This window comes from Malus sylvestris, chromosome 4 (assembly GCF_916048215.2).
Source record: "Malus sylvestris chromosome 4, drMalSylv7.2, whole genome shotgun sequence".
NCBI classification, from domain to species: Eukaryota; Viridiplantae; Streptophyta; class Magnoliopsida; order Rosales; family Rosaceae; genus Malus; species Malus sylvestris.
The window spans coordinates 1906748-1921361 of NC_062263.1; the positions used below are offsets into that span (position 1 = coordinate 1906748).

Consider the following 14614-nt stretch of genomic DNA (forward strand, 5'->3'; position numbering starts at 1 on the left):
ATATAATATATCAAATGTAACATGTCACAACCCGTCCGGAATTATTTTATCGATAACGTGGAAATTCCTTTTATACCTATGAGTGTTGTGTGATGTCGTGTGTTTTGAGTTTTAGATGTGGACCAAATAGGTTAAGTTCTAATTGTTTGAACCCGATTAGAGCTAAGTTTTCTTTATTTTTTATTGGTGACAAGCTGGACCACACCCTCACTCACACACACAACTCACGTGTACCCTCTCTCCTCCCTATCCTCCCTATCTCGGATTTTCTTACCATTTTCGTACAACCTGTACAGACAACCTTCAAAACCCTTTCAAACTTCACAGATCGAGGTTGTGATTGGTGTTTTTGGATTCCTTGCAAGCTCAAGAGTCGAATAGTGGTGGTGGTTGGACGTGAAAACCTCGAAAACCCGAGAACCCAAAATCTCATATTTTGAGCACTGTTCATGCAGTCATGATCGTGGCCTTTTCTTCTAGTTTTAAGGTTCTAGAAAGCTTTAGGACATCTTCATGAAGCTCGGGGAAGAAAGTTTGAGTGTTTTGGACGTCGGGAAGCTTAGTTTGACGAGTTTCAAATTTTGGCCGGATTATCGAGGTTTCTCCGACAAGATTCAGTGGATTTTAGGGCTTAAGATTGGTAAGGTTTTGTTCTACTCGTTGTAAGCTTCATTTTGGTACAAATTTCATGAATTTTGGTTGAGAAATGGAGAAGATATTGAAGTTTTAAGATTTTTCCAGTTTCCGGCGATCGCAGCTGCACCGGCGCCTGACTCCGGCGAACCAAGGAAGAAGGAGGAGAATATTCCGTCAAAGTTGACGGAATATTCTAATGCCGTCAAGTAATTCTAACAGTATATGATGTTTTTAATGGAATATTCCCTAACGCTATCAGGGAATCTGTTTGGTGTGCCAGGCACGTGCCTGCGGGTGAGCCGCGCGTCTGGTCGTGCCTTGGCCGGCGCATGAGAGCGCGTGGGTGCTCAGAAAAATTTTCTAAAAATATGGGGATGTTCCTGAGGTTGAGTAGGTCATGGTGGTATATTCAAATACCCCATTTGAGCAATGTATGAGAAGTTATTTCCTAGTTTTGTGTATGTGCTTTAAATAACGTTTATTTAGTTAGTTTGCATATAGGTGAGACCTATCCGGAGGACGAGCACCATCAATCGAGGCTCGGGGGCTACGAACCTTTGACATATCAGTGAGTGGGCTTTTGGTTTTCCGTATATACCTATATACTTGAGATTTTTCCTAGAAAATGAATTTGAATGATTATACATTTTGAAATGCCATGCAAAGTATCTGCCTATTTTATTTATGCATTAGTAGTTGCATATATTTATGATTGGTGTTGCGGACACACAGGTAAGTGTCAGGTAAGTTCATAAATTAAAGATAGGAGATTACTTCAGTTATGCGAGATATGATGTGATGTATTGAGAGCTCATAAACCTGCACCCCGATGTTAGTGCTCCAGCCCAAAGTTAAGGCACAGTCCTTCATGTGATTGTTCACCTCCCGCACCATATGCTCACCTTGGATCCAAGTTAGGTGCACATGCTTGTCGTACACACCACTTTAGGTGGTTCCGACTCATAGGTGACCCGCAATCATTCGCACAGTCTTCACGTGATCGTAGCACTAGAGCATATTTATTTTACACCTAGTCCTGTCGTACAGACCACTTTAAGTGGTTCCGACTCGTGTTCAGAATTTGATATGGTTGAGATTGGTTATGAGCTATAGATTCAGCCGTGCAAATTAATTGAGGGGAATTCGGCTGATATGATATCTGGCATTGATATATTTTAACTGGATAGCATTTCATTGAGATACTTTGGCATGGTATATTTCTATGGATTTTTATCTGAGCATGATTTATGATATAGCATATACTATATTTCTGGGAAATTATACAGGTTTGACGGCGAGGGGTTAGAACTTTTGAGAATTGAAATGATTTTGAAAAGCTTTGTTTTTGCCCAATCACACTTTCTGTTTTACGCCCTTCCAAGTTTAGGTAGAAGTGCTTTGGTGGCTCACGGGGATTTCGTTGGTGGTTCTGACAGAACAACACAAATGTAGGATCACCTTTGGGTGTTTTATATCTACTACTTGTCCAATCGGATTGCACTTAGACTATTTACGCTCTGATGATGTATTTCACACTTAATCTCGCACTTGTACCTTATCTTAATTAGTACTTTAGTTGATTTGGTTTTTGTTAATTCGTATTCCCTTGTATCTTTATTGCTTCCGCACTATGCACATGGCTACATCACTCTCACGTGACGGCCAACATACCTCGATTCATGTCGGGGTGTGTCATAACGTTTCTAACACCAAATAAATATATTTTAGAAATAAAATTTAATTATGCTACTATGTATATTTTATTATTGAAATGATGACGTTCATTAAAACCTAAGAATCTTGATAAAAATTAAATTGCAAAAAGAAAAAAATGTTTTATTCTCAAAAAATCAATGAAATAGAAAAAAGAGGGATGAAAACCTAATTTCTCTATCAACTTACTTCAAGATAATAAAATTGAAAACTGTGTTAACTATTTTGGCATGTGATTTAGACTACTAAGAATCAAAATCATGTGTTTTAAAAGGGAAATGTTTTTGCACTCTAGAAATCTCATTCTAGACTCATCATAAGTGCATTTTGCTTTCTAATTATAGACGGTTTGGAGTGTAATATGAGATTTTTGAAATGTCAATAACAATTCCCTTTTAAAATTCTTTAAATAGAAATCACAAACTTGGTGTCAACTTCACCAATGGACATCAATGGTAGAATACTTCATTAAACAAATCCAAATAGACACAGTACAACTTGCAACTAGCCTTTAGAAAGGATTATCATACATAAAAGGATGCCACTTTTGTAAACAAAGCATGAGTAATAGTTCCTCTCTGCAACATTTACAAAACAGTAAATAAAGGAAATACGTAAAAAGGTTTCAACTCAAAAAGAAAAATCCTCCTTATAAGTCCAAGAGTGGCTAGTAGAGAAAACCTAGAGACCTAATTGAGGGATGAGATGTTGTTGATGCCCTAGAGACGACCAACCACCTACACCACCAATTTCGCACCATAACATAGACCTCTAGATAGTATCATATACAGACTTTCAAAAGCCCCAAATAATAAAAAAGCTAAACCACAAACATACAACATTATAGCACCCATCACAAAACTCGGATTTATCACCAATTAACCTACTGTTCGATTGGAGCAAATTTATAAGAATTAGAACTTAAGTGCAGATGGGATAGCACATTACGATCTAATTCTTATTTGTAATAACAATGGAGACAACAACACATTTTAAAAGTAAAATGAAAAAGTAATTTTTTTTGGTCGAAAAGATAGAAATTTATTAAAGCCAAACGACAAAGTTTACATCAGCTGCAAGAATATTAAATAAATAATCCGAGCCAATCTTATCCCAAAGGAACTTGCCACCATAATTGGTAGCAAACGAAGCCACCTCATGGGCAGCAAAGTTACTATCCCGCGGAACAAATCCAAACTTTACAAAAGTCGACCAGTTGTGTTTACGTAGCCGTCTAAATTCTACATCTATGTAAACTACTACCAAACCAAGAAACATAAAAAAGGACAGCCATTTGTTTAAGACAACATCAATCTATCTGATCCACTGTTCTAAAAATCCCTGCCTAGGCGCTAGGCGGCCGGCCACCGCCCCAATTAATGCTTAGACGTTTGAAAATTAAGAAAGGGCACCTAGACCTACTGAGTAGCCTATCTAGACCGCATATCCCGCCCAGACCTGCCTAGGTTGCGACTCACTCACAGAAAATATATAACTTTCACTTTGCATTTTATATTTTCAATAAATTGTAAGAGACTTGTTGAATACTTAAATGAACACACATTATATGCTTATTCCCACTTTTCATTATGTTCCAATCGCTCATAATAGATATGTCATTCTATTTTGTTGTTTATGATGACATCATATATATTTTAAGGATAAACATACACATATTTACACGAAATATAATAAATTTAATCGAATCCGGCTAGACACCTAGCCGCGTAGTTGCCAGGCCCCAGGTCCCAGGCCGCCACCCGACTAGTATCTAACGTTTTTTAAAACCTTGATCTGATCCAAGAAAGCCTTGAGATTCTTGTCCGAAGAGCCCTCTTCACTCACAGCCTCTCTTGCCAAATCTTTCCATTTCTTAGCATTCCTTCTCACCTCTTCACCAATCTCCCCACTTCCCAATACCAAATCCAAGCACCTCTTGAGCTCCTCACCCGTAACTATCCCCTCCTCATTTGGTGTCACCCTCACTCCTGTCTTCCAATGGTCCTCTATCAACTTGGCATTCGTCCCTTGGTCCGTCCACTGAGGAAACGCCACCACGGGCACCCCTGAAACCAAGCTCTCCAAACTTGAATTCCACCCACAATGTGTCACAAAGCAACCCAGCGAAGGACTAGAGAGAACCTCCACTTGACTACACCACGGCACTATCCTCCCGAGCTCTTCCAATTTCTCTCTGCAACTCAACATCTCTTCTTCTTTCTTCGCCTCGTTATCGTCTCCCTTCTTGTCGACCTTATCTCTAATAACCCACAAGAACGGAAGGCCGCAATCCAACAACCCTTTTGCGATTTCCTCCATTTGGGCCTTTCCCAACACAGAAATGCTTCCGAAGGACACATAAATCACCGACCCTTCTGGCTTCGAGTTCAGCCACTCGAGGTATGAAGAGTCCTTTGATTTTTGGAAAAGATCGCCTCCAAATGACTTGTCCGATGGATCCTTGCCGTCCAAGAAAGCGGACGGAATCAATGGCCCGACTCCAATCAAGTTGTACTTGTCAATTGCTTTTAAGGCTTCCGGCTCTAGTGCATCGAACGTGTTCACTAGAATGGTCGGATTGGTTTCTCTTTCCAACAGCTCCATCTGTTCTTGAAACAGCGGGAGGGCGAAATTGTACGGATTTGTATCCACCATGAAGGAGGGAAGGTCTCGGCTTGTGAAAGATAATGGCAAACCTGGTAATTCTATTGAACATGGAAGGACATTGTTCGTACCAGAACTAGTATTATCCCGGATGAGATCTTTGTACCCATTAAAGTAATAGTAGTAGATGTCGAAAACCGTGGCTGGCTGAATCCAAAGCAGCACGCTTGGGAGGTGAAGTTCATGTGCCATCCCTGCCGACCAAGGGAGAAGTAATGAGTAGACTAGGCAAGTGTAAGGGTGACCCTCGTTTGCACTTGCGACTACAAGGTCGGTAATGGCTTGTACTCCGCGGCGCCGCAGCTCTGACATGTAGTCGTCGATGTTGTCGCCGGGCTTAAACCCATCGTCGTACCCATCAGAGAAGGGCGCATAGGTCAATCCATCTGGAATTGAGCCATTGCCTATACGGCGATGGGCTGACAGACTGGTAACGTAGGTGACATGCGCACCTGTAGTTTTGATAAGGCGCTTGGCGAATTGGAGGGAAGGGTTGATGTGGCCTTGAGCTGGAAATGTGACGAGTAGAAAGCGGTTTTGCACCATGGCGGCTTATGCGATTGCCGGAGGTGCGCGGTGGAGTGTGGAGTTGTTGGAAGTAGAATAAGTAGGTATGTAGTTGATTGTTGAAAAATTTGGTGCTGTGGGCTTATAAGCTGAGTGAAGTTGAAATTCTTGTGGGAGTATACATTCAAGGTGGGGAGTGCGGTGAGAGGATGGCAAGGCTTAAATGGGGGATTGGGGGTAGAAATGTGACGTTTGTGGTGAAAAATTGAAGACGCTGGAGACAAATTTGCCAAGATGAGAAGGATACTTGTGATTGTCAATCCATGCAGAATATATGGATAATGTTAGGAACCATCTATTTAAATCATATGACGTACTTGTTGAGGATTGAATTATTATTTAAGTGTTGATTAACATGCTTATTTTTTATTAATGACACATCATTTGATTTTTTTTTTTTTTTTGTTTATCGTTAGGTAGGATTTTGATCATGAAAATAAAAGGACATAGTCATCTATTTAGGATTGTCCCAAGGTTTATTACATTCAATATTTGAAACCTGTTCAAGAGGTTTAATATTGTCCAAAACCTAGAAGATAAATAACTACTGAATAGGCTTAAATCTTGATAGAGTAGAGGGAAAAGAAGAATGAGGAGGCAAGTACTACGCAAAATAAAATCTTAATCTTGAGAACAAATATGTAAAACGATCGTGCAAATTTTTAAGATGCAGACTTCAAGGGCACGTATTGATTTGATAGGTTCATGACGAAGAATACATGAAGGCATGCACCTGGATGTGGAGGGTAATGGACATTGGTGCGTGTTGGGTAGCTATGTGATTGATTTCGTAGCTAGAGAGAGGAGGAAAAGAATGTAGAGGTCTCTTGTGGCATACATAAAAGAAGACAACTTAGAAGCATTGTGCTAAAAAGCGACATAGGCACTACGCGGAGGCTGGGTGCCCCGATTAGGGCTTGTGCGTTTAAAAAATCAATGAAGCCTCTAGGCGGTAATTGGGCGGCTGCATAGGCGGCCCTGAGCCTACGCAGTCTAATTTATTTATTTAATTTTGTTTTAAGTTAACGGTTTGAAGATAATGTACTTGTAAATAACTCTAAATATATATTTCATTTTGTATATTCAACCAGTTGTAGTCATTTACATGTTTTTATTGCTATAATAAATTTAATTAAAATAAAAAAATATGTCTAGACCTAGACCTGACATTCGTGTCGTGTTTTCCGTGTTTGTGTCGTTTTCGTGTTATACCTGATATCTTAACAGGTCGTGTCGTGTAACACCCGTTAAAATAAACGGGTAAAATGATCCGACCTGAAATCGACTCGATAATATTAACAGGTAATATGATCCGACCCGTTACCTGTTAAGGAAAATATATTGTAAACCAATAAATATTCAAATGAAAAACATAATACTAAATAAGTATATACATACCATATTGTCACATCCAAAACATAAAAACACAATTTTCTTTTAAGTATATTTTCGCTTACCTAAAGTCTTTAATAGTTTTTTAATTAATGTAGAAGTGTAAAAAAAATATAGAAAAAAATTTATAAACGCTCGTAATGACAAGCTTTACAAATTTTATGCAGAGCTTAACTTCAAAATTTGCTACTATAATCATATAAATCATAGATCAAAATTTAACCGTTGATTGTTGTTTACATTTACACTTCATTGTTCTCATCAAATTTTGTTCTTTCAGATTTTCTTTTTTGAAAACTTGATCTATTAGTGGATGCAGGAAAATGAACGATTTAGATTGTTGATATTATATTCAGAGTTTCACGATTAGTGAAAATATTGCTTGATGTTTATAAAGTTTCTACAAACTATATGACATCGACTCATATTTCAGTTGATTGTAAATATCGAAATGTGATATCAAATATCTGAACCGTTCATCTTCTAACACCCGCTAGATGATTATGTTTTCAAAAAAGAAAATTTTAAAAATGAAATTCAGTAAGAAGAATAAAGTGTAAATGGCAATCGACGGTTAAATATAAATTTAAGATTTATGAATTATAGTGTTGGATTTCGAAGTTGATCCCTTCATGAAAGTTGTAAAGTTTGTCACTATGAGTTATTGTATATTTTTTTTACATTTTTTACACTTCTACAATAATTTTTATTAATTTTATTAATTTTACCCTCATATAAAAAACATTATTCATGAAGGTTTGGAGGATTTTAAAAATCTAAACGATAATGTAAGTGTAACCATTATCTACCCGTGGAGGAATAATGATGAATCACGAGTGTTTATATATCCTTTCACATTTTTCATACTTGTATGTATGTTTTCTAAGTTATTGCCTATACAAATGCTATACTGGTTTATTTTAATTTTGAACAACAACATGTTAAGTAAAATTTATCCTAGCAATGATAATAAGGAACTCTCATAATAAAAATAAATAATGACTAAAACTTTTTTTTAAACTTATATAGAATAATAATAATAAACTATATATTTAATATAGAATATATTGTATATATTAATATGGCTACTGTATTTTATAATAAATCTTTTAGTAATTAAACTTTAAAATTATCAAAATAAATTTTTTCTTAATGGGTCGAAATGGGTTACCCACGTGTTATAATAACGGGTTCTTAACAGGTCACCCGATACTGACCCAATAAGTTATCGTGTTGACCCGAAACCCGTTATTTTAGTGTCGTTTTCGTGTTGTGTCACCATGTCAGGTTAGAAACTGTCGAGTTAATCTAGACCTTGTGACCCCGCCTAGGCCAATCCCATTATTGGTGACTATTTAGCTCTTCCAGCATCTACCTGATAATAGTATAAGATGAATACTCAGATAAGGTGCCATGTGTCAATGGATTAGTAGGGTTGGTATAAGGTAGTTAAAGGTTGTTGAGATTGTAGTGATTTAGTGTGCAAGCAAGCTTTGTTAGTTAGAAGAAGAATATATAACAGTTTGTAAGAATTGTATTACTCATAAGAAAATATACAAGAATTCATTTTCCTTCTCTTTCTCTCTATTATATCTCTCTCTCTCTCTCTCTAAAAACCTTCATTGTTGTTCTGCATTACTGCAACATAATATGTTGCTTTACATGGTATCATTCAAGGTTACTTCGATCTTGGATTTCGTGTTTCTGCCTTTCAAGGTCTTCTCCTTCTCTACTTCTGGACCTTAGAACTCTAAAAGTTTCTTATTTTCTCTCCATCTTGGTCATTCACTCCAGGTGTTTGATCATATCTCATTCATAATTCTTCAAAGAAAAGCTACAATGGTGATTGCCAATCAACTACAAATCATGCAATCACCTATCATATCTCTTATCTCTACCGTTTCTACGTCTGTTAATGTCAAGCTCGATGATTCCAACTATCTTACTTGGAATTTTTAGATCTAGTTGCTACTCAAAAGCCATGGAATTATGGGGTTCTTAGATGGGTCTAATCCCTGTCCTGAAAGATTTCTTTCATCTAGTTCAGGGGAATCTGAAGTCGATTATAGGGATTCATCATTAAGAACTGAAACTGATGCATACAAGATTTGGAAAATGCATGATCGTGCCTTGATGCAGCTCATTACTATTACATTATCTTCATCAGCTGTGTCTTGTGCTATTGGAAGCACAAGTGCTCAAGATTTATGGATTCGGCTCAAAGAATAGTTCTCCATTGTCACTCGTGCAACTATATTCCAAATGCAATATGAGTTACAAAATATCAAGAAAGGCACTGATTCAATATCTCAGTATTTGTAGAGAATCAAGGAAGCTCGAGATTATTTGGCAGCTGCAGGAGTATACTTCGAAGATGATGATATTGCCATATTAACACTTAACAGCTTACCAGGGGAGTACAATACTAAAAGATCTATCATTAGAAGTAGAGAAAGTGTTATCTCTATAAAAAAACTTGAGATTCCAGTTGCTTGCTGAAGAAGGAATGGTTGAAAACACTGTTGTTACTCCATTTCTCTCTGTAATGGTTGCCAAGAATTCTGAGTCCAGTTCCAAGAACTCATTTATCTCATCCTAAGAGTATTATGGTAATCATAATCAAGGATTTTCTGGCAATTCGAGTCAAGGGTATTCAAGTAATCAATCTCATGGTTTTTCTGGTGGGGCAATCAAGCTACCTACTTCAAGAATAACTATAACAAGAACAAGGGCAGAGGTAAATTCAACTAATTCAACTATAATTCTAATTTTTGCATACTTCTGCTTCTGGCGTTCTTGGTGCACCTCCAACAAATTCAACTTGCCAAATCTGTGGGAAATTTGGACATTTTGCTGATACATGCGGATTTAGAAATACTAATAATGTAGTACTTGAAGGGTGTCAAATATGGGGCAAGAAGAACCATACTGCTCAATTCTATGACTTCAGAAATGCAAATATATTTGGAAATACTCCTTAGATGACTGCAATGCATGTGGCTTCCTCACAACCTACTCCAAATTATAATGCTTCTTCTTAGCAATTTTGGCTTACAGACTCAAAAGCAACAAATCATTTAACTACTGACTTGCGGAATCTATCCTTGGCTACTTTATTCTCATCCACAGAGACAATTCAAACTACAAATGGTGCAGGTTTACCAATATCACATATTGGATCTTCTCTTATTCATACACCTATGCAACCTTTGAAGCTTAATTCAGTCCTATATGTTCTAAGAATTACTCAAAATTTGTTATCTATGCATAGGATTTGTCTAGATAATAATTGCTGGCTAATCTTTGATGCTTTCAATTTCTAAATTCAAGACAAACCCACAAAGAGGATTCTGTATAAGGGGCAATGCAGTAATAGGTTATATCCAATACCAATATCAAGACCTACTGCAGTTCATCATCAAGCATTCAAAGTTGCATTACTTGGACAACAAGTTAATTCCAGTTTTTGGCATAGCAGGCTAGATCACCCATCTAATTCCATTGCCTTAACTATACTTAGAAAGTCTGATATTTCAGTACCCTCTGATGTATCACCTTCACTGTGTCATTCATGTTTACAAGGAAAATTCAGCAAATTGCCTTTCTCTCTATATGTCTCTAAGTCTGTAATTCCATTTGAAGTTGTTCATTGTGATGTATTGGGTCTTGCTCCCTGTAATTCTATTGATGGATATAGATACTACGTGACAGTCATTGATGAATGCACTAGAAATTTTTGGTTATTCCATTTGCATAATAAAAGTGAAGTGTGTTTTGTATTCATTGGTATATGTCAGTTCATTTTCAATCACTTTGCAATTTCAATTAAAACTTTACAAATTGATGGAAGGGAATATACAAGTAAAGTTTTTCAATCTTTCTTGTTAGACAAAGGAATCACTCATCAAATATCATGTCCTCATATCCGTAGAACAAAATGAGTTGGCAAAAAGAAAGCATAGACACATTGTTGAAACCTCAATCACACTGTTACAAACTACATCTTTACCTGCCATTTTCTGGTCTTTTGCCTGTCAAACTGCAATATACATGGATGCCATCGTCAACTTTACACAATCAATCACCATTTGAGGTCTTATTTCAATATGTTCCAGAAGTCCATCATCTCAGGATATTTGGTTGTGCATGCTTTCCATTATTGAAGCCTTATACCAGTAACAAGTTACAACCAAAAACCAAAAAATGCATTTTTCTGGGATATGCATCTAAATACAAAGGACATATATGCTTTGAAATTAGTTCGAAAAGGGTTTACATTTCTAGACATGTCATATTTGATGAGTGTGATTTTCCATATCCTTCACTTTCACAAAAAACATATGTACTTCCAACCAGTTCCTTTTCTAAAGCTTCTTTAAAACCAGTGTATGTCACAAGTGAATACACTGTTGTTGTAGCATTACCAAATCTATCTATGTTTATTCCTAGCCCTACACCTAGACCTGCTAGTGCCAGTGATCAATCTCAAACACCATATAATGTCAGTGGCTTATCTGAGACACCATCTTGTAATGCCACAACAACAAAAGACATAAGACAAGCCATTACTAGCACTTCACCTCAGTTTATCTCCTCTACAATCCCTGTGGCTCCTAAATTCAACCAAAAAACTTACAAGTTGTTATGCCTATACCTCGATTAAAATTGCATCCAATGCAAACAAGGTCAAAGAATGGAATTATAAAAAAGAAAGCTTTTCTAGCCATAACATCTGATAATGCAGAAGTTGATTTATCCCAGATTGAACCAGTTTCATATAAGTCTGCTCTTAAATCTCCAGTGTGGTTTAAGGCTATGGAAGAGGAAGTACAAGCATTATACTCTCAGAACACTTGGTATTTGGTCACTTTACCATCAAACAGAAACCTTGTAGGTTGTAAGTGGGTCTTTAAGATCAAAAGACATGCAGATGGAACCATTTCAAGGTACAAGGCTAGATTTGTGGATAAATGATTCAATCCAAATGGAGGTATAGACTATGGTGAAACATTCGATCTTGTGGTTAAGCCTACTACAGTAAGGATTGTTCTTGCATTAGCTGCACATTTTGGATGGTCTATGAGACAGCTCGATGTAAAAAATGCATTTCTGCATGGAATCTTACAAGAATAAGTTTATATGACACAACTTTTTGGCTTTGTGGATTCTCTACACTTTACCTCAGTTTGCAAACTTCACAAGTCCTTATATGATTTAAAACAGGCTCTAAGGGCATGAAATGAGAGATTTACTAATTTCTTACATTCTCTAGGTTTCCAAACCACTTATGCAGACACATCACTGTTTGTCAAACATGTTGGTTCTGAGGTGGTGATTCTCATACTTTATGTTGATGATATAATCATCACAGGGAGTGCAAATGATGCCATAAGAGAAATCATTTTTGCATTAGCAACAAAGTTGATATCAAGGATCTAGGACCTCTACACTACTTTCTTGGCATTCAAATTACACATAATGAAGAAGGATTATTTCTGTCTCAGCATAAATATGTTAATGATTTGTTAACAAAAACATAAATGCATCAAGCAAAGCTCTGTGTTACCCCTTGCTTACCTTATAACAGACTTCCTAAAGATGATTGAGTACCTTTTAACAACCCTGAGTTATACAGAAGCATAATGGGAACTTTGCAGTATCTCACCTTTACAAGACCTGATATTGCATTCTCTATGCACCAGGTCTGTCAATTCATGCACTGTCCTACGGAATCACATTATTTGGCTATGAAACGGATACTTCGATACCTCAAAGGTACACAGAATTACGACATTCAATATGTTAAAGGAGGACTGCAGTTAAATGCATTCAGTGATGCTGACTGGCTAGGGATCCCAATGATAGAAGATCCACAACTGGATTGATTGTTTTCTTAAGATACAATCCAATATCTTGGTCTTCAAAGAAACAAAACACAGCGTCTTGTTCATCCACTGAAGCTGAGTATAAAGCAATTGCTCCAACAGCTGCTGAGATTGATTGGATAAGACAGTTACTTGCCTTTTTACAAATCTCAATCCCAACTCCATCTACAATGTTCTGTGACAGTCTATCAGTTATTGCCCTTACCTGCAATCCAATGATGCATCAAAGAACAAAGCACATAGAGACTGATGTGCATTTTGTGCGAGAAATAGTTGCCAAACAACTAATTCAAATGCAATTTGTATCTTCCAGTGAATAATTTGCTAATATTCTGATTAAAGTGTTATCTGCACCATTGTTTCATACTCATTGCTACAATCTCAGGCTCCGTGGTTCCTCTCCTGAGCTTGAGGGAGGATGATAATAGCATAAGATGAATGGTCAGATAGGGTGCCATGTGTCAATGGATTAGTATGGTTGGTATAAGGTAGTTAAAGGTTGTTGAGATTGTAGTGACTTAGTGTGCAAGCAAGCTTTGTTACTTAGAAGAATATATAACAGTTTGTAAGAATTGTATTACTAATAAGAAAATATACAAGAATTCATTTTCCCTCTCTCTCACTCTATTCTTCTCAAAACCTCCATTATTGTTCTGCATTACTGCAACATAATCTATTGCTCTACACTACCTTGTATTTTCCATATTGTTCGAGTAAAATTGGCAATTCTAAACAAAAAGCTTGAGCATGTAATGTCTTAGATTAGTATATGTTTTCCGTTGTAAGTATTTTAATTTAAATTTGTCTCTCGTGCTCTCAATCACAAGAATGTCAAGCATTTCCAAGACATCCGCTCAGGTAAGTGTGTCATGCATATGCATTTACATAGTATAGGCTGTTTAGTTTTAGTGTTAACAATTAAGTTTTGGGCTTGCATGCATGTTAATTAGAATTACATGATTTTAGATCGGCAGAGAATCCTAGTTGTACTGCTTGTCTTAGCATTTGTTTATATGCTGATAACCCGTATGTCCACATCCCACTCAGTTTTTTATCTGGCCAGGATGATAAGTCCTCATCCTAATAATTAAGTCCGCGTTTTTGTTATGCCTCGCATGCATATCTGGTTTGGTTGAAAAACCTTATCTTGGTTAATAACGTGTGATTAGGTTTTGGTTGAAAACCTTTTTGTTCTAAGTCAGCACGTTTTTTATGATTGTGAAATATATTGCAGAAATATATCAATTATTTATATGATCAAATATATCAAATCAAATGTATAATTACTATCAGACTTATGAAATTTAAATTAGGAAAAAAAGAATAAGAATAACTGGCCTATGAACCAAAGAGATGCGCGATGTCGCTACCCTAAAGCCGTAGATGCCTCCCTACATGCACATTATGGCGGTGCCTACAACTCCAAGATACAACCCAAAGCCTCACATGCACAAGGGATTGCCAAGTAGTGATCAATTGACTAAGAATTATGAAGTATGAATGTAAATTGAGATGTGAAAACTGAGAGAGACAGAAAAGTTTTAGCGTATTTTGTTTTGTGTCTGAGGTTTCATATTTAAAGAACTTCTCATACCCTTTTAGAAAAGGATTATGACTCTTCAAATAAAACACAACTCTTAAATATTAAAAATAAATAAAATAAAATAATAATAAGTTTTGAATCTTTAAAATAAAATATTATTAAAATAATTAAAATAACTAACAATGATTTGATTGGATGCCTATATATAGGCATT

At 36.5% G+C, this 14614-nt stretch overlaps 1 protein-coding gene across 1 annotated transcript; it reads right to left on the reverse strand.

Moving 5' to 3' along the window:
* Nucleotides 1-3912: 3912 nt before the first annotated feature.
* On the reverse strand, nt 3913-5715 carry LOC126618726 (phloretin 4'-O-glucosyltransferase). Its single transcript, XM_050286872.1, has one exon. It carries the CDS (start codon nt 5557-5559, stop codon nt 4114-4116), a length of 1446 nt encoding a protein of 481 aa, XP_050142829.1. The 5' UTR covers nt 5560-5715; the 3' UTR covers nt 3913-4113.
* Between the last annotated feature and the right edge of the window lie 8899 nt (nt 5716-14614).